Genomic DNA, 20,028 nt, shown 5'->3' with positions numbered 1-20,028 from the left:
CAAATTACAAAATAATTATTGCAAAAAAAACAATATAAAAGGTGATGATAATAAAAAATGGGATATTCAATTTTAAACTTGTAAGTAGCTATAATTAATTACAAACTGAAACTAAACAAAATATTGGGAGAAAGGTGAGGGATTATTGGCTATTGACTATTTTAATATGGATATACTTTCATACATTCTCACTATATTACAAAATACAATACAGTACTTAGTTGTAGACTAATTTAGGTCATATAATATTAGTTCTACCTGTTACGGATGGCAAGACGCAGAGGCTCATCGCAGAGAGTGGTGCGTGGGAAAGGATCATCAGTAGGCTCACGGTAGTCGACGCGAGCTCCTTGCTGCAGCAGTAATGATACCAGTTCTGTGTATCTATTGGACACAAATGTGAGGTAAGTGTACAGCTAGCTAGTGGTACAAGAAACATCAAAATTCCATTGTCAATATAATTCCCACAGTGAAAATTTTGCTCTATATAAAAGTGTTAACATGCAGGTTTTTTAACACGCATACAGCAAAATGTGAAACTTGTCCTTCAGGTATACTCATTACTAAATGACTGCATGCAGATGCTACTTTTTTAGTTTACTGTATGTCTTATGATGATTCTGATCAGTCTGTCAGATCTTTGGAAATTATGGCACTTTTCCTATCTTACCTTTAGTTCCCAACAATGACAGTAATGGTAATGTAAAATAAAAATTCCTAATTTTAAATTATTTAACAAACAATTAAACAATTTTTGGCTGCTCTTTCTATAGTGTTACACATTTATGTAAGTTGTAGTGTCAATATAGTATTTCATTTGCGTTTATGAAGGGGAGAAGAAGTATAATTGGTCTGTCAGCGAAAGAATGTGTTTATTATGTAAACAGTGCACTTCTTTGTTGAAAGTCTCCTTCTTGGTCCATGCACATCATCAAACATTTTTCCAGCAAGTAAATTCCACCCCTGCATTTTGATTCTTGAAGGTGTGCAAATACCCATGTACAGCAGCCATATCCTTCTCATTGTGATAACATTTTTAGACACAATTTTCTTTATATGCAATAGTAGTGTCCCAGACAGATGTTTCAACTGTTCATAATTCAGATTCCTTAGTTTTTCCCACTGTGAAAACTTATTTTTGGTTGAGATCAAGGTCTTAGTGAAAAATTTAAATTATTTTTTTAAAATTAACTTATTAAATTTTTGCAACCCAGGCTTCTTCTCAAATATTTTCCATTCAATTGGTCCAGAAAACTTGTGTGGCATTAACTAGCTATAGTTTTATCCTTCACACACCATTCATTCAGAAGAACCCTTTTTGCATCTCAAAAAGCATTGGTTAACCTCTCTGGCACATGAAATTGACTTCATCTCGTTTTGCACACAGCTCACGGGGTTTCATCCACTACTTCAATTTCTGTTTCATTTCCGGTATAAATTAATACCACAGTAATAAAATTGGTGTAGAAATTCAGTTGGAATGCTGAAAAATCCACTTATGTATTTAATTTCGACCAGCATTCAACAAATATGACACCTTGTACAAAACTATCCAATGGTTAACTCTCCAGGTAAAAAGTGTCACACTCTTTCATCTAATATGCCTGTGGCATCATCTATTTGCACATTAAGTTGCTCATTATCCGATACTATACCTTGCACTTCCCTTGCATTTTCATATATGGTTGCTGTTTTGGGATGTCCCTAACATGAATCAACTTCTCAGTAAATTCGTCTCTGATTTCAGTCACTCATATACAAACCGTTGAAAATGAATGAGCAAACTGTTTATAAGCCTTCTCCAATGTTTAATGAACTTACATTAGAAAAAAATTATTTATGATATTCCAGTTTGTTCATTTAAATGGAAAACACAAAACACAGATGCTTTAAAAACAGCCCTATACATAAAACTACAAGACGTGTAACATGCTTTAGCAGGTTGTTGAATACATATATATCCCAGAATGTGGCTTCTTTAACAGTTTTTGAAAATAATAACATGGTATCACTGGTATTATGTGACCTAAGCAAAGCTTTCGATTGCATTCCTGTTGACATACTACTGGGGAAACTAGAGTTTTATGGGGTGAGAGGGAGCACTTTATCTGTGATAAATTCCTATTTAAGTAACCGAAAACAATTCGTTTCAGTCAGAAATTTAAATTCTTCCATCATGGAAATCAGCACAGGTGTACCACAAGGGTCTATCCTTGGACCCTTCTTCTTCATTGTCACTATTAATGATTTACCTAAAAATATAGCTCACCCTGTTGTGTGTTATGCTGATGATACAACACTACTTACCACACATCAGAACATTTCAGATCTGAATAACCTAACAAAAGAAACACTAGATAAGGCCCTGGACTGGTTTGCAGCCAATAAGCTCCTATGCAACCCTGACAAAACACAACAACTTCTAATGGGAACATCAAATGAAGTAGGCAATAAGTTGGTACAACTCTTAGGTATTCACACTGACTCAAAACTATTTTGGGAGGAACATGTCAATCATGTATGTGAAAATATATCTCGGGTGGCATACCTTCTCTTGAAACTAAGGGAGGTACCTCAGGGTGACATACTTTGGGCTATTCCAGTCACATATTTCATATGGTCTGATTATATGGGGGCACTCCCTCACATCAAAAATGTATTGAAATTACAAAAAGAAGTCATACGTATAATATGTAAAAGAGGTCATAGGGAGCACTGTCGTCCTCTTTTTTCCAGACTCAGAATACTTACAATTATAAATCTATACATCTATGTGTCTGTACTCTATATGAAAAATAATATTTCAGAATTTATTGCCAGAAGGGAAATACACAAACACAACACCAGGGCTAATGGTAATTTAGACATACCGCGCCACAGATTAGCGAGAACAGGAAATTCCCACAAAGTTAACCCACTCAAAATGTTCAATAAACTGCCAGTTCATGTTCAGTCTACAGATACAAATTCTTTTAAAATTAAGTGGTACAGCTGGCTGTCAGATCATCCATTCTATGACATTAAAGAATTCTTTGAGATGCCTGAGGAGAATATAAGCATTTAAAAGTTGTCTGTAGTTAAACATATTATTTTGTGCTGTGGTTAATCATGTGTAATTACAAAGTTTATACTATAAACAATAAAACACCATATTATATTAGATTATAAGATAGCTTGTTGCGTTAACTTTTAAAAGCTATCCTTTGTAATTTGGTACACTGCCATGCTTCAAATGTATTCTATATGTATTGACAGAAGTTTATTTTATTATTCTGTATGTACTAGTACATCTTGTATGACGAAGCCAATATCATTGTAAAATGATCTACAGTGAATAAAATTCTTGATTCTTGATATGTTCTAACATAAAACACTTAGTCTTTGTAAGAAGTTATTTTTATCCTAATATACACTCACGCTTTTAATTATTTTTTGAGACAAAAGAAATGTTGATAAGACCACAGAACATCAATGAATACATGTATAGCGAAACAACTGTCAAAATACCACATTTTTTGCGATGTCTCTACAGGATGTTCCACAAATAACACCACATACAATTCTTAAAACATTCTTTTGTATTCAGATATACTCTGTACAATCACAGTATGTGACCACCTGTCAAAAGTCTGAATAACCAACCTTTGTAGCACATACCACTGTGAGATGTGCAGGAAGAGAGCCAATGAGGTTCTGGGAGATACTGACAGGGATGTGGAACCAAGCTGACTTTAGTGCCATGGCCAGTTGTGCTAAGTTTCTGAGTTGAGGATCCATATTATGTACAGCTTAATTGAGGTGGTACCACAGATTCTCAATTAGGTTTAAGTATAGGGAGTCTGGTAGCCAGTGTAGTACAGTAAACTCATTTTCATGCTCTTCAAACCACGTATGTACACTGCAGGCTGTGCGACACGTTGCATCGTCCTGTTGGTAGATGCCATCACACCAAGGGAAAAAACCTGCATATAGGGGGGGACATAGACCCCACGGGTAGATGCATACTTCCTTTGATCCATTGTGCCTTCCAGAATGATGAGATCACTCCTGATCATATCACTCCCTACTCCGGCCTGGACCCTTCCACCAACTGTTGCAGGGTGTTTGCTTTCAGATGTTTCACACCATACATGCCTCTGACGATCTGCCTGATAAACCATGAAACATGATTCATCTGAAAAGGTTACCTGTTGCCTCTCACTGGATGTCCAGTTGCAATAGTGGCATGCACAGTCCAGCCTTTGTCACTGATAAATAGCACTCAACATGGGTGCATGAACTAGGCAGCTGCTGCAGAGGCCCATACACAGCAACATTTGCTGAATGGCCACTAAGGAAACACTGTTGGTAGCCTCTAGGTTCATCTTGGTGGGCAGTTGCTCGACAGTTGAATGTCTGTTCGCCCATACACATGTCTGCAGCCATCATTCATGCCTGTCATTTATGGCTCATGTTGCAGCACAGTTGCCTCAGTATGTTTTGAATAGTGCCATTTTGCCATGCACAGTGTATGACTGTACACAAACAGTTTACAAACACAGCTGTTTTGGAAATTCTTCCAGCCTTGCCCTGAAAGCCTATGATCAAGACCTCTTGTACATCAGATAAATTACTCCGTGACACATTTCAAGAATGGCACTGTTTTCTGAAACCCCCTGACATACATTGTATAACCTACACTGCTAGTGCCGTCACCAGACATCTGTGCGTGGTTATTGCATGTTGACGTCAAACATAGTGTGATGCTCACATTAATGTGACTAAACCGTTTATTGTCCCTGAATGCCTGCTTTCCTCTAGAAATGATTCTGCAACCCTAAACCATTCATCAAAGATCAAAAAAGGCCAAATAGGGAAACTCAGTACAAATTTAAATCAAGTTAGATTTCCTAAAAAAGAATCCTATTAATTTTTTCTCTGGGACTAATAGTATCCATGTTTCATGGGATATAAAATTACATATTATTAAAAATAATGTTTTGATGGTATAAAATTAATGATTACTGTTAAATGGAGTGAGTTAAGAACAAATATTGAATGTGTGTATCACATCTAAGTGCAATAGAATCATATTAAGGACGTCTAACAGGTTAGAGGGAGGTAGGGGTGAAGGGTAGAAGTATAAATGACTTTCCTTATTTATAGGTCTGCAAACTGAAGAGCAAGAAGGTGATTTCCCACTCCACCTACACCACTAAGTCACAAGAGCCAACTATAGGGTGTTTCACACAGTTGTATTGACCATTTGCAGAACACCTTACGAATCACTGATGACACAATGTGGGAACATGCCCAGATCACATTTACTTTCTGCACTGTGCACTGAGTTACTAATAATACTAATGCAAAAAACAAACAATGGAAAATCCAGAATGGAATGTAACAATACCAGAGAAGGAAAGTTGCTGCTCACCATATAATGGAGATGCTGAGTCGCGATAGGCACAATAAAAAGATTCACACAATTAAAGCTTTCGACCATTAAGGCCTTTGTCAGCAGTAAACACACATACACACATGCACACACTCACATAAATGCAACTTGCACACACATCAGCAGTCTCAGAGAGCTGAGACCACACATTACCCCTAGAGAAAACATTACCCCTAGAGAAAAAATCAATAGAATTTTTTTTGGTAGGAAGTTTCATGTAGTTAAATTCTATGTTAGGGAAAAATTTATCTAGAAGCTGCTTTTCAGTTATTCAAGAAAACATAAGAAAGTGACCTTTAAAAGCCACACCACCCAAAGCCCATCCAAATGTTCACACATCACAGGTGGGGACTTCGAGTATGTTGTTCATGGCACTCCCCTATCACTGTACAAAAATTTGTGATTACATGAATTTTTTTCCCCTAATTTTCCTTCATTGATTGGACAATCCATTTATAATGGAAACATGGTCAATAAATTGATTTCTTCTCTTTTAGATTGTATATGTCTGTAATACTGTATGCAGCAAATGTATCCAAATTAAGATGAAACAATAAATCTGTGGTTGTGATCTATCTTCAGAGGCAAAAACTGAAGACTATCGGTTTTTTGTAGTTCATTGCTCAAATAGGCAGACATTTTTCTGCATTTGGCCCTATTTTATCTTTATATTTATGATTATTTACAACTAATTACACATATGAATAGATGATGTCCTGCATATATATCCTCTGAACTAGTGTTATACACTGATAAGCAAAAACATTATGGCCACTGCCCACCACGAGGTTGGATGCTGCCTGGCGACATTGCAGGTAACAAAATTGTATAAGTGGAGCAGACACAAAGATATACACTGGAAATTGGGAAATACATTGGGATAAGTGACTTAAAGAAAGGACAGATTATTATTATGCAGATCCTCCAAATAAGTATCTTAAAAAGAGCAGAGCTCACCAAACGCGCTAATGTTGTGAGCATCTACGGAATGAGGTAGGACAGTGCAACTAGCACTAGCCACTAAATGGTTGGACTTCAGCTACTCTTCACAGAATGTGGGGTTCAGAGATTTGTCTGCTCCTTAAAGTAGGATGGATGATCTGTGGCATCTCTGCTGGTGCACACACACAAGTGTTTCAGAACACACCATTTATTGTACATTGTTGAACATGGAGCTCCGCAGTAGATCACTCCTACATATTCACATATTGACTCAATGACATAAATTATGACTGCAGGGGACATGGAACCATAGGGATTTGCCCATTGATCAATGGAAATGTGTTGGCTCTTCGGGTAATCACATTTTTGCTACACCTGGTCAATGGTCATCTCCACAAATACCAACATTGAGCTGAACAGCAGCTCAAAACTTGCAGGGTGCCATGGATGCAGGCTGATGGGAGGAGTATTATGCTATTGGAGACATTCTCCTGCACATGTGTTTGACCTGTTCTAATAACTGAAGACACACTGACAGCTGTGAACCACATGCGCCCCTTCACACTCGATGTCTTTCCCAACGGCAATATCATCTTTCAGAGGTATACCGGGTGATCAAAAAGTCAATATAAATTTGAAAACTTAATAAACCATGGAATAATGTAGATAGAGAGGTAAAAATTAACACACATGCTTGGAATGACATGGGGTTTTATTAGAACCACCCCATATTGCTAGACACGTGAAAGATATCTTGTGTGCGTCATTTGGTGATGATCATGTGCTCAGCCGCCACTTTTGTCATGCTTGGCCTCCCAGGTCCCCAGACCTCAGTCCGTGTGATTGTTGGCTTTGGGGTTACCTGAAGTCGCAAGTGTATCATGATCGACCGACATCTCTAGGGATGCTGAAAGACAACATTCGACGCCAATGCCTCACCATAACTCTGGACATGCTTTACAGTGCCGTTCACAACATTATTCCTTGACTACAGCTGTTGTTGAGGAATGATGGTGGACATATTGAGCATTTCCTGTAAAGAACATCATATTTGCTTTGTCTTACTTTGTTGTGCTAATTATTGCTATTCTGATCAGATGAAGCGCCATCTGTCGGACACTTTTTGAACATTTTTATTTTTTTGGTTCTAATAAAACCCCATGTCATTCCAAGCTTGTGTGTCAATTTGTACCTCTGTATCTACACTATTCCGTGATTTATTCAGTTTTCAAATTTATACTGACTTTTTGATCACCCGGTAGGTAACTGTCCATGTCTCTGAGCCATTTCTGAGCCACAGTGGCTTGAGGAGCATTATAGTGAACTTGATGTCTCGCCAACAGAATTCGCCTGATGTAAATCCTATGGGACTCATTTGGGTCACTGTCGGGTACCACCACCACATATGCAAATCAACAGCCCATTATTTATGCAAATTACACAACCTGTGCATGTATATTGAATGTCTCATATCTCCACAAACCTACCGACAAACCATTGGATCTGTGATATGTAGAATCAGTGATATATTTCATTCCAAAGATGGACAAACAAGCTATAATGCAAGTGGCCATAATGTTTTGGCTCATCAGTGTAACATTTACAGCATATGGTATAGACTAAAAGAATTTATTATTAATGCTGATAATAATGGATGTTTCCCTATACTAACCCATGCTCAGCAGCTAAATGGAGAGCTGAATAACCACATTCATCCCGGGCGTTGACATCTCCACCTCGCACCAGTAACAGAGTAGCAGCTCCAGAATACCTTTGCCACACTGCATAGTGCAGTGGTCGCAGACCCTGGGCAGTAACTGGCTCATTTGCCTTGGCTCCTCCAGCTAGCAACAGTCGTATTTCATCCAGAGGTTCCATCCGCACGATGCTGTCTGCCAGCTCGCGCTGAAGGCATTCTGTCCTCATTGCTGCAAATGCTCACTACCTGTTTGGTGAAGCAACTGAATTACTCATGATGCTAGAGGCAACTGTGAATATACACTAAAAACTATTTAAAATAAGTTTTCCAGCAAACAGGAACTAAAAGAAAATCAAACTGAATACGAATCCGTAAGAAAATGAAGGTACGTCTATAAGGAATATACACATCTATCATCCTTGAGTTATTAGCACCTTGTGTTTTCATTTAATTTCACTCAGCTCATTTCACTTTCATATATCAGTTCTGGGATATGGACTTTGCTTCTGTCTTCCTTTATATTTAATGCCCTAATTTTAGTTCCCGTTGACATACTGTGTCACATTAATTCGAAGGTTAAATAGATTTCCATTTTTTCCTTTAAATTTCTTTTTCCATTACACTAACATTTACAGGTGCAAAGATTCAAAATTGATCTCTCAAGACGAAATGTATAATTATTTCAGACAGAGGGAGCAAAAGTTTGAAAGATTTTCAGGGAGAGTAAGAATAAGAAATGGATTAAATGTTTGAATTTTATAAATCTCTTTCATCATCAACTAAAATAAAGATATCTAGGATAATTCATGAGGGCTGAAAAACAAATCCACTCATTCCTGCCTATAATTTCTATGTGCAAGGCGAGATCCCAGGAAATGAAGAAAAGCTTTCATGGTAATACCAATTGAGTCAACCAAATACTCAGTTACATATGTACTGCGAGACTACAGAGAGTAAATGACTGCATTTTGCCTTGAATAATAAAGATATATATATATATATATATATATATATATATATATATATATAGCTTACAGAACAGTCCATGGGTGTACCAACGGTCCACTGATGAATTGACCTCCTGGGGGTGCACGGCCATCTTTAATCCCCTTCCTCTTTGAGATATTCTGTATGTTGTCTGTACCCAAGAGCATGTGTTACCAGTTGTAGAGGCAATTATGTCAGTGTCTGTGGTCCAGTTGCTGTGGTATGGGTGTACTCTGTCTGCCTTTGCTACTAGAATATTGTGTTTGCTGAGTGTCTTCCAAATAAGACACAATGCTGGTTCCCAAACCTTAATGAGATTCTACCAGTAGTATCAGTCGATAATATGCACCAGCCCCTGGTGCATATTTTAGTAGTGGACTGCATAAAGAACAACTCAAGGGAGGAAGGGATATAAGTTGGCAGTGCACCTTGAGGAGGTCAGTTTGTCAGCACTTCTGAAGATGGCGGCATGTCTGATCACCAAAATATTGTGCCTTTTGAACACTATGGGATGGCAGTTCATCTGTGGACTGTTCAGCCAACAAATATGCTGACAGAAACTGAAGAATCACAGGCATAACAGACTATTCAAAATGTAAGAACTGGAATCAGTTCTGTGAGTGGTTTGCAGTACAACACCTAGGTTTGATTAGATTAATATGTAAATTTTGAACATTTTCAAAGTGTAGGATAGTAGTACATATTTGACTCAGCTATTTATAATTTTTAAACAACAGTAAAAGAATAGATAACCACTCACCATATAGATGAGTGGCAGGCAGACACAAAAACAAGGCAAAAGTTGTACCTAAGATTTTAGATAACACACTTTAAAAAATGGTTCTCTCATTATTCTCCCTCTTCCTCCTGTTTATCTTGCTGCCCCATGTCCCCCAAACCATGGCTCCTATTTCTTTGTGTACTACTTGTGATTTCCTCTGCCTGCATAAGGGTAAGAACACTTTTCATTCCAGTTCCCTTGCTGCCCTTTTCTCCCTAGCCTTTCCCTTCTTCGAGTCCATCTGCCAGAATTCATTACCTAGTCAGGCTGCAGTGGCAGCTGTGTGTTTCTATTAGTTATTTAATTGTTATCTTGTTGAGATTATGGAGCACAAAAGCCTCAAATCACTCCTACAGCAGACTGCACACCTGAAAACCTGACCCTGCTGACAGCAGCAGTACTGTAAACCTTCCTGCACAAGTAAATCCATGGGAGAATGTTCTTCAACATCAATGAGGCCTCTAAGGCTACTTGGATGCACAACATGTGGTTCACAAATACACCTTTTTCTTCTAATGTTAACCCTTCTGGGTTGAATTGCAGTTTCATTATTAAGCTCATTATATTATCTTTGAACACTTCTTGCAGTAGAATCTTCTTCCTTAAAGAAACATACTAAACATCACTTTCTTCACTATTACAGTCAAAAAATTTGATTCATAGCACGGAGTTGTGTCAAATACTATTTATTTATATGCAATTTTCTTTTCTTCCAGCCACAATATGCCGACTAAAATGTTGAAAGAATCATCACAAAAGGCAGGTTTTATTGCTTCACCAGAAGACATGATCTATGTAGTTTTTAATTTTTAAATTTAGCTTGATTTAGTTGAACCTTCAGTGAAGAGGGCACCATTTCAAATCTTATACATTCAATGAAGGTTTTGGATATTATTTTTATAACAAATTACCTCAGCTATTACTTTTAAAAGATTTAAATGTGTGATACACACAGGGACTAGAGATTATGAAGTATTTATGGTAATTGACATTTGGAGCTGAATGGTCTCAAGTACCATACTTTTACAAGGTATCTTGGATATATGTTTTTCAATATTACTGTACTTTATAATGTGTGGGAAACAGATGTGCTGTAAGATGATTGATGCTGTTTATTGTGAAGAGACAAGGCTAATAGCCAATGCTTACTGAACCAGTAGATCCATCTAGGCTGATGAATTGCCAGTTTCAGCAATGTGGTGGCTACCCTGAGAGTTCTGTTTTGACGACTTTAAACATTGACTAAAGTAATCCATCAAATAAATTTAAAAATAAATAAATAAAATTGTCAGGAGTAGCTCTCAAATACATGTAACATATAATACAGTGTGTATCAAAAAGAATCACCCAATTAAAAAAATCATAACTATTATGTTATTTGAGATATGTGTGTGAACAACATACTGATGGAAAAAGCAAACTTTATAGTTTTACACAGTTCCATCTAGGTAGCAGCAGTGCATGAATTTTTAAATCAGAGGATTATTGAATGATGGATTGGTCGCACTGGCCCAAATGATTCAGCCGTACATTACAGTCTCCAAGGTCACTGGACCTGACTGTATGTCATTATTTCTTGTGGGTGTTTATAAAAGACTCTGTTTATGTGCATCCATTACCAACAACATGAATGAACTGAGACATCACATAACAGAAGCTGTGGGAGCTGTAAATCAAGACATGCTCACTGCAGTGTGGGAACAATTTGAATACCGCATTGATATATGCTGAATACCGCATTGACAAATGCCGTGCATCACAAGGGGGGCATGTTGAACACCTATGAAAAGAAATGAAATTTTTTTTAAATTTCTCATTCATCAAAAAACAAAACTCATTGTATATGTTTATTAGTTTCAGAAAAATAAACGTGCCAAATCAGATGATTCTTTTTGATACACTCCCTATAACCAGTTGGACTCAGAGCTCCATAATGCATTTCTTATACAGATCTGAGATATCACTACTCACTCACATGGCTTATTAAAAGGTCCACATAGATTTCAAAAGTGACAAAACACTATAAACAATTCTCAACTCTCCTTCAGAACAGGCCTTGGAAGGCCCAACAGTACCAACCAGCAACCGTGCCATCCTCAGCCAATAGGCATCACTGGATGCAGACAGAGAGGGGCACCACTCTCCTGGCTGTTGTCAGGTTTCATGACTAGAGCTGCTACCCATCAGTCAAGTAACTTCTCAATTTCTCAGTCAAGTAGCTCTTCAATTGGCCTCACAAGATCTGAATGCATCCTGCTTGCAACAGTGCTTGGCAGACTCGGATGGTGGTCCATCCAAGTGCTAGCCAAACCTGACAGTGCTTTGTTTTGGTGATCCAATGGGAACCAATGTTACCACTGTGGCAAAGCCATTGGCCAAACACTGCAAACAGTAAGCTATATTTCCAAAGGTGTTTATAAACCTATTTTAATTGTGTTTTAAATATCCTGGTACACCAGTTCTTAACCATGACACATCATAATTGATCCAAAAAGGGGAACATCCAGGACTACTCTGTTACTTTCCCCAAGCTACTCTTGCAAACAATGTGTTTCTGATAAGTTTAACATGTGAGACATAGAATTTTATACTACCCAAAATGCATTTGAGTGATCTGAACATTGCCACAGGGAGAAATTTCTCCTCCAATAGGAGCCTCTCAGTCTGCTCTAGAAAACCAAGAAAAAATTTTCAAAACGCTCACCTAAACAAATAAAATTGAATAAGGAAGTGTATTTATGTTGGTATCAGTACCTGAACCCTCTTTGAAATGTATTTAGCAAGATCTCTAAATCAATGGAAAAGAAAATGCAGAGGCAACCTGCTTGTATACACTGAAATTTGTGGATGATGAAGTTATGATTGCCAATGAAAAAGATGATCTAAAATATATGGTATAAAAACTTCAGGAAGATGTAAATAATGGATCTTTCAACTTAACGCAAAGAAAACAAAATATCTTGCAATAGTGGCAGAACTGTCCAGAATCCAACTCATTACAGAGTAAATTACAGCTTGTAGTAATTATACATATTTAGGAGTAGGATTTTATACCATAAGTAAAGATGATCAAGAAATTATGAAATGAATAACTCAGGCTATAAGGCTTGTTTAAATGGAATCCTTGAGAGTAGCAAAATAACAGAGAAATGGAAATACATTATCTATGAAATTCTAATTAAAAGTTCCTTGTGATATGGGGCAGAGTCATGAAGAGGTACAAAGGATAAGGAGAGAAAGTTGAAGTTCACCAAAATAGATGTGTTCAGATGACCACTGGTAATATCCATATGAAAGAACAAATATGATCCATTATGAATGGATGTAGAAGGGCTATTAAAACCTGACATGGAATGGAAACAGTTAATATGGTACCATCATGTCCAAAGGATGGATGAATCCATGTTACCTAAGAAAACTAACCTGTGGATAACACCAAACTGCAGAAAATTTGGAAGGCTGAGAAAAACTTGGAAAGAAGGAGTTGTAGAAGCATTGAGATCAAGAGATTTAATAGAAAATCAATGCAATGATAGATAATCCTGTAAAGTGCGCAACAGACAATGCTAAAAGGTATTCTAAATCTGAGTAATGAAAAGCAGGATATATAGAATATGGGAGCAGTAATGTAGCTGATACAGTAGCTAAGGACACTTGGAGGGAATGCAGTTGCAAGCAACACTTGTCTCCTTGCATATCGAACCATTTTCCAATGGAATGAAAAGAGGTTCTCCATAACAGAGAAAATGTGATAGACCACCAATTGACCACAGCCACATCCTTCAAATTACATTAAAAAAAAGGTAGACCATGATTTGGCTCAGAGTACAGCAATTTCCTATGACACACAACTACATCTTTGGAAGACAGGATCAACTGCTAAGCACTGCATTCTCTGCTACATTAAGTTTACACTCACTGTGATTTAGTGGTTGACAGCAGGACAGCTACAGATTTCCAAAGGACTTTCTACTATTTTAACTGAAGAAAATGTATATCTTGTAAATTTTTAAAGTATTTTATTGAATCTTACTTTTCGTAAATTAGCACAGAGAAAATTTCAACTTGTAGTATTAATTTGTCATTTTATCAAATTATTATATTAATGTGATGCCAGTTTATTTCTGTTATCTTAATAGTTTTCTTTCTTTTACTATGTATTCAACTTGCACATAGTTCTTAAAGAGTTAATATTTGTGTTTGATTACGTACAAATGCTTATAATATTTTAAGAGATGTATTTTAATAATTGATTTTAAATCTCAGTATTCTCACACAGGTGATTCAAGAACAGTTTCAGAAGATAGTTATTATGAGCTATCTGGTAGTCATCCTCAAAATAAATCACCAAACACAACTTAAGCTTCTAATCAGGCTGTTAATAAACAAATTCATAAGTGGTTTAGATAAAAAGAGTAATACCTACCCCACCCTTATAAACATGAAAACACACACACACAAACTCCTGCATTAAGTGAACCATATCAAGAAGGATGACATTTGGGCATATTGAATGAGTTAAAAGAAAAATTATCTTCCTAAGTAAGTTCCTTTTACTATCAACAGTAGTTTTGAACTCCCACTAAAGAAAGTTTAACATTGTTGCCAGGTAATACAATTAACTGAAGTTCCAGTACATCAATTAAATTTCAGATACAAAATTATTTTATGCTAAGCTGTTCAGGAAAATTAGTTCTATTACTTCCTGCAACACTTTAACCTACATGCAGTATGTGTTTTGCTTGCTCATTGCTCCTGTATTCCACAGTTTAGTATATGATAATTATATTTACCACATAAAGTGTGGTTAACAATATTACATGGAATTATTAATCGGTGCGCAGAAATCTTTTACAGAAGTTTATATTTTAAAAAAAAAATGTGTTAGTTAATATAGTACTCTGGAAATCGTGAGTGGATCACAACGGCAACAAGTGCAGCAGAAGATGGTAAATCTTAATCACAAGAAAACATGTCACTTTTCTAAATGTAGAAAGAATGATTATATTTTACAAGAAAGTCATTTACAGAGTGCTACCAAGAAAAATATTTAGAAAAATACTACCAGTAAATGATCAAAAACAAGAAGAGGGCTTGTTTTATTAGAAATGTGTAGGAATCATTGATATTTCTAATTCATACAAATTGTCTGACTGTGTCAATAATAAGTGATATGTCACACATCTTCAGCAACACACTTATGAACATTCAAAGAAAACTGCTTGAAGTGAGTACAGTTATAACATCCGTAACACATCAGCGAAAGCAATCAAACCTCAATTTATGCATATTTCATTATTTATTTATATGTGGACTGTTTATTTTATTATTTCTGTGCACCTCCTCCATGTATGTAAAAACATTTAAAATTGAGTCATGAAAAGTGGAAAGGTACAGTTAACACAAAGCACTTACTTTTATAATTTGAGAATGATTCACTCATACTAAAAGTGAGTAGCAGCTATACAGAGAATAATGACCCTACTGACCTTAATAATTGTATATTGAGTGACAGTTGGCTCACTGGCATGTTATTTTACTTGATTTTATCTGCAGATATCCACCTGTTTCATATTGATGAGATTGTATGCATTTGGAAATATTACTGCTATTTGGTTGTCACAATATATTTTTTTCCTGAATTTGTGTACTTTATAATTTCTACTACTACATTTTTAAAAGCTGGTGAAACATATCAGGATATACAATTGCACTGAAGTTTAATGGAGTAAAATGTTTTCTGAAAGGTACAAAACTCACAATTTAAAAATATTTCAGTATATGTCTAGACTATCTTGTTAACAAATTTATGCACTGTAATAACATGCTTAAGAATGTATCTCTACTGACTTAGTTAATGAGCTCTGTGTATGTATTTCTGCAGGTTTTAGTGCGAGGAAGTGGCCTACACAATGAGCTTGGCAGTGTTAATGACATTGTTCTTAAAATAAGTGTCTGTTGTGTTGGTACATTTGCTGCTGCCCACCTGTCTGTGGTCTCATCGGCCAGCTGGAAAGCATCCATGGCATAGCTGAGAAGTGCCATCAGCAGTTCAAAATGCCATCAGTGGAACTTCCTGATGAAATACTACTTAAAAGTAATTGCAGCATGCAAGTATCTTCACATCATGCCCTCCCTCTTCTCCCTGAGTTGCATTCAAAACTATTAATTTCCTCAATATTATAAATAACCCAAAGAAAATCCAAGTCATGCCTTTTCCTTTCTAAAATTCTGATGTTTTGTACATAACTTCTCAAACACTAAGTGACATTATCCACCCACTAAACTGTTCTCAGTATATCTGTATGAGCAGAAAAATTAGAAATCTAAAAGCCTCCTTTCCTAGATGCATTGCAGTATTAATTGGAGATTTTTCAGTCTGATAATGATATGTCTGAAATGCAGATACCTGCTAAAACTGTTGCTATTCCAGTTACATACAAACATAAAACACATTTCATGGATTCCAGCACCAAGTCCCATACCATGAAACTCTTCGATCCATAAAAACAACTTGAAAAAACTGTTTTCTGTATTTTGTTTCCATGTGTTATGTTCATTTCTTAATTCCTGATAAAGAATGTTCAGGGACCTGGAAAGAGCAAAAAACAAGTCTCTCATTGTTGAAATTGTCCTTTTCGTAGAGTTTGCAGCCTGATGAACTGTTGAAAGAACTGTTGCAATGAATGTATTTACTACTGTCCTGATCAATTTTGTTACTGTCCTAAAAGAGAATACTTATCACAGCAATGTTTCCTCAGTCAATGATCATTAATCAGTTGATTCTTGTTATAAGTGAAATATGGATGACTGAATGTATTTTATGGAGACAGGACCACTTGATAGAGAATGTTTTTTGCGTGTTAACATTTTATGACTTTTACAGGTGAGACGCAATACTAAGAAAAGGAAGGGTATTGGCGATGACCTCACAGTACCGTCTACTGCAGTTACTTAATCAGAAAATATGAGACTCATGGGACTGTGACATGTAGGGGTCTAACTAAGCATCAGAATAGAAGTCCAGTATGTAAAAACAGCACCATTTATATATAAGCTTCTATGATGTCAGTGGCAGCTAGGTTTACTGATGGAAGCACTTTTGCATTTCTCCTTTAGTTGATAGTGGTCTTTACTTACATATTGTTAGTTCAGTGAAACTTTTTCTTTTACAATACTTCAAAAGAGAAATTCACCTAGGAAAATTTATGAGACAGGAAAGAGCCTTCTGAAGTAATTTCACCTATTACAAAAGCTACAATGGCTAATAATGCTATACAGATTTAATGAAGTACATGTAATACCTCAAAAATCAAGATAATATAGAAATAAACATTGGCTAAATATGATATCTGGCCACTCTGGTTCAGTTCATTTGTCTGGCAACTGTCAAAGAAAACTTGAGTGCCATGTGCTTGGAGGCTATTTCTGTGCCATCTCAAGACATTAGGGAAGCTCCACAAATAACTACCAAGGTCATGCTCTTGGGGAAGCCCTGCCACTGAACAGTGAGAGGACAAAGAACTGATGCATTGCCTCTCACAGCCAAGCACTGCTGATTTATTTTTTATGTTTTTGTTACACAACTTATTTATTTTCAGTTTCATGAATATCTCATTTCCAATTTACTAGCCATTTTTATAGTTCCGACTTTACATTTTTTTAATTTGTGACATTTCCATCAGGTCTATTAAAAACAAATCTTGCTATCCAGAGAAAGTGAATTGTATCACAAAACATCAGGTCCATGGTTCAGCATTGATTCCCAGTTAGCAAAACCTAATGGTTTCATATTTTTTGTTCTGATATATTAAAGAACTACCAACAATGATACTTTTATTTCATTTCACTTCAAGTATGATGCTTAACTCCTTGAAGAAAGAAACAGACCTGAAATACGTAAATGTGTAAATGATTCATGACAGCCCCCCCCCCCCTACCTTTCTGAAAGAGCTGTGACTCTCAAATGATATCTGTAATGAGCATGCGAGCGTATATAACTAATATGTCTCTGAAAGACATTTTAGAGTAAACACTGTGTACTGAAATTTGTCTATGTATGTGCTGACACAAGCACAAGTCCAAAATAGTTGTACAGGTGTTATGTAGCCTGTGTACAGGTGTACAGGTGTTATGTAGCCTGTGTACATGATGGTCCATAACAGGATTATATGTCATCTTTTTATGCATGTGCAAAAATGGTTTCTAAATGACCCTCCTGATCCATACATCTCTAAGAACAAAGTGTTGTGTGCATATGCCAAGAGTACACAACATGCCAGCATGTGTTTTACTGCCTTTAAGATGCATTCCAGTTGTCTTCACATATCACTTTTCTTCTGTATTTCACTACAACAACATAAAAATACTCTTCCACTTCTGCATCACTTCCTCAAAACACAAAAAAGAACTATGGTGCTGTGTGAAATAACAGCAGTCTTCTAGCTTTGATTATAACTTAGTATAGAGAAATACAGCTTCCACAGTATCCAAAAACCAACACACACTTCAGCTGTCACATCAACTTACCCAGCAATTAGCTACAGACAGGAGTAAGACAGACAGTTCACTGCAAGAGCTCAGACTACGCAACTGGCAGCTGCGCATCTGGTCCAGGTATTTATAGAGCAGGCACACGCAGACGCAGCCAACGTGACACGGACTTCCCTCTTCCCCTCCATCTCTCCTCCTCTCGAAGACAGCTTCCCAGTACCCACATGTGCAATCGTGCGCGTGTGCAAACACACACACACACACACACACACACACACACACACACACACACACACACACACAAATCATACACAAAACTCAGCATGCATTAATAGTTGTGAGCTTACCTATCAGCATGGCAACATATCACATATGTATTGTTGTAGCACTGTGTTTATTAAAATAATTGTTGATGAACAAATATTTGCATTGTTGTATTACATTAAATAAGAGATGGATCATTTTCCTTCAAATACAAATGCTTTGCACACCTTTAATCATCTTTATATGCAACTGGTGTTGTCAAAGTCAGAGAAAAAAGTAAGGCAAATGTCACTGAGTACAAGAAAATAATACAAGATAAGATATGCTGCATAGTTAAATGAATGATAACAGCAATAAATAATTATTTAACAGAGTAATTTTAAGTTAAATTCACTGCTTAGTTAAGTAAACAGCAGAGACAACAAATAATTAAATAGAAAAATAACAATAAGTACGCAAGACAGTAATAAAATAGTTCACTGCATGATGAATATGGTTATATAATAAAGTATTTGTTTATTTATTGTTAATTCTCATAAGAAATGTGGGTCATTTGTTACAAACTCAAAGAACTCTTGAGCAGAGTAAGATGTATAGTACTATTGAAAGAGAATGCTCAAAATTTTCAAATGAAAAAATATAGTGTTCCTATGGTACAAGTACTAGGAGAACTTCTCTCATCATTTTATCTTTGAATAACATACCATTAGTACTAGTTAAAGCATAATAATGCATGCAGATGGCACTACACTCACAAAAGATTGAAAGACAAAAGGACTGGAATTAACTGTTTCTCTACATATGAGAGAGGATGGGACATATTTTTGAAAATAAAAAATAAAAAAATCGATCTACAATTGGAAACAGTACAACAAGCAAACCACATGCATACAGAATGTCACAGTCTCCTAAACTCAGCAGTTACACTTGAGATATATCAATCATGTTACAAGAAGGGCAGTTGTCAATTGCACCAATGCAGAAAACTTTTCCAAGTTGGTAGCTCAACCCACCCCTTGTGGTCTCCCACCTCCAATGCCATATGACAATTTTTATAACTATCAGATTATATTTGTCTTAGTTTTTAGATTCAGTTTCAGAGGAAGTAGAAGATTACTGATATAAATGAGACAGATAAAGGTTGCACCCATGTAATTTGCTTGAAAATAAGCTTTAGCACACTTCTAACTGGGATAAACTTTGAGACAGTAAATGCAGATATGTTGTACTATAGCCCAACTACATACCATACTGCATAATAAGACAGGGGCTGCAGCCCATGTCTTATTCACAAGTTAATTAAGCTACAGAAGAAGATTCTCAGGCGCATCATACTGTATGCACAAAATAAGTTGGCACTTTTGTGGAGGGAGCCAAATGTGGAGATGTCAACAGAAGTCAGCTGCTATTGTCTTATTTCAGATAGGT

At 36.3% G+C, this 20,028-nt stretch overlaps 1 protein-coding gene across 1 annotated transcript in view; it reads right to left on the bottom strand.

The window, feature by feature from the left end:
* LOC126100594 (ankyrin repeat and SOCS box protein 14-like) overlaps window positions 1–18,447 on the bottom strand; it is a 28,617-nt gene extending 10,170 nt beyond the window's left edge. Inside the window, exons 1-3 of the mRNA XM_049911220.1 lie at window positions 18,373–18,447; window positions 8,049–8,321; window positions 259–384 (exon numbers count right to left, since the gene is read on the bottom strand). Of these exons, the coding sequence (XP_049767177.1) occupies window positions 259–384; window positions 8,049–8,302 (380 nt within the window). The 5' untranslated portion in view covers window positions 8,303–8,321; window positions 18,373–18,447. The remainder of the gene's footprint in view (window positions 1–258; window positions 385–8,048; window positions 8,322–18,372) is intronic.
* Between the last annotated feature and the right edge of the window lie 1,581 nt (window positions 18,448–20,028).

The sequence above is a fragment of the Schistocerca cancellata genome, chromosome 9, assembly GCF_023864275.1.
Source record: "Schistocerca cancellata isolate TAMUIC-IGC-003103 chromosome 9, iqSchCanc2.1, whole genome shotgun sequence".
NCBI lineage: Eukaryota > Metazoa > Arthropoda > Insecta > Orthoptera > Acrididae > Schistocerca > Schistocerca cancellata.
The sequence above is the reverse complement of the archived record's forward strand: the minus strand, read 5'-3'. Positions and strand labels throughout refer to the sequence as shown.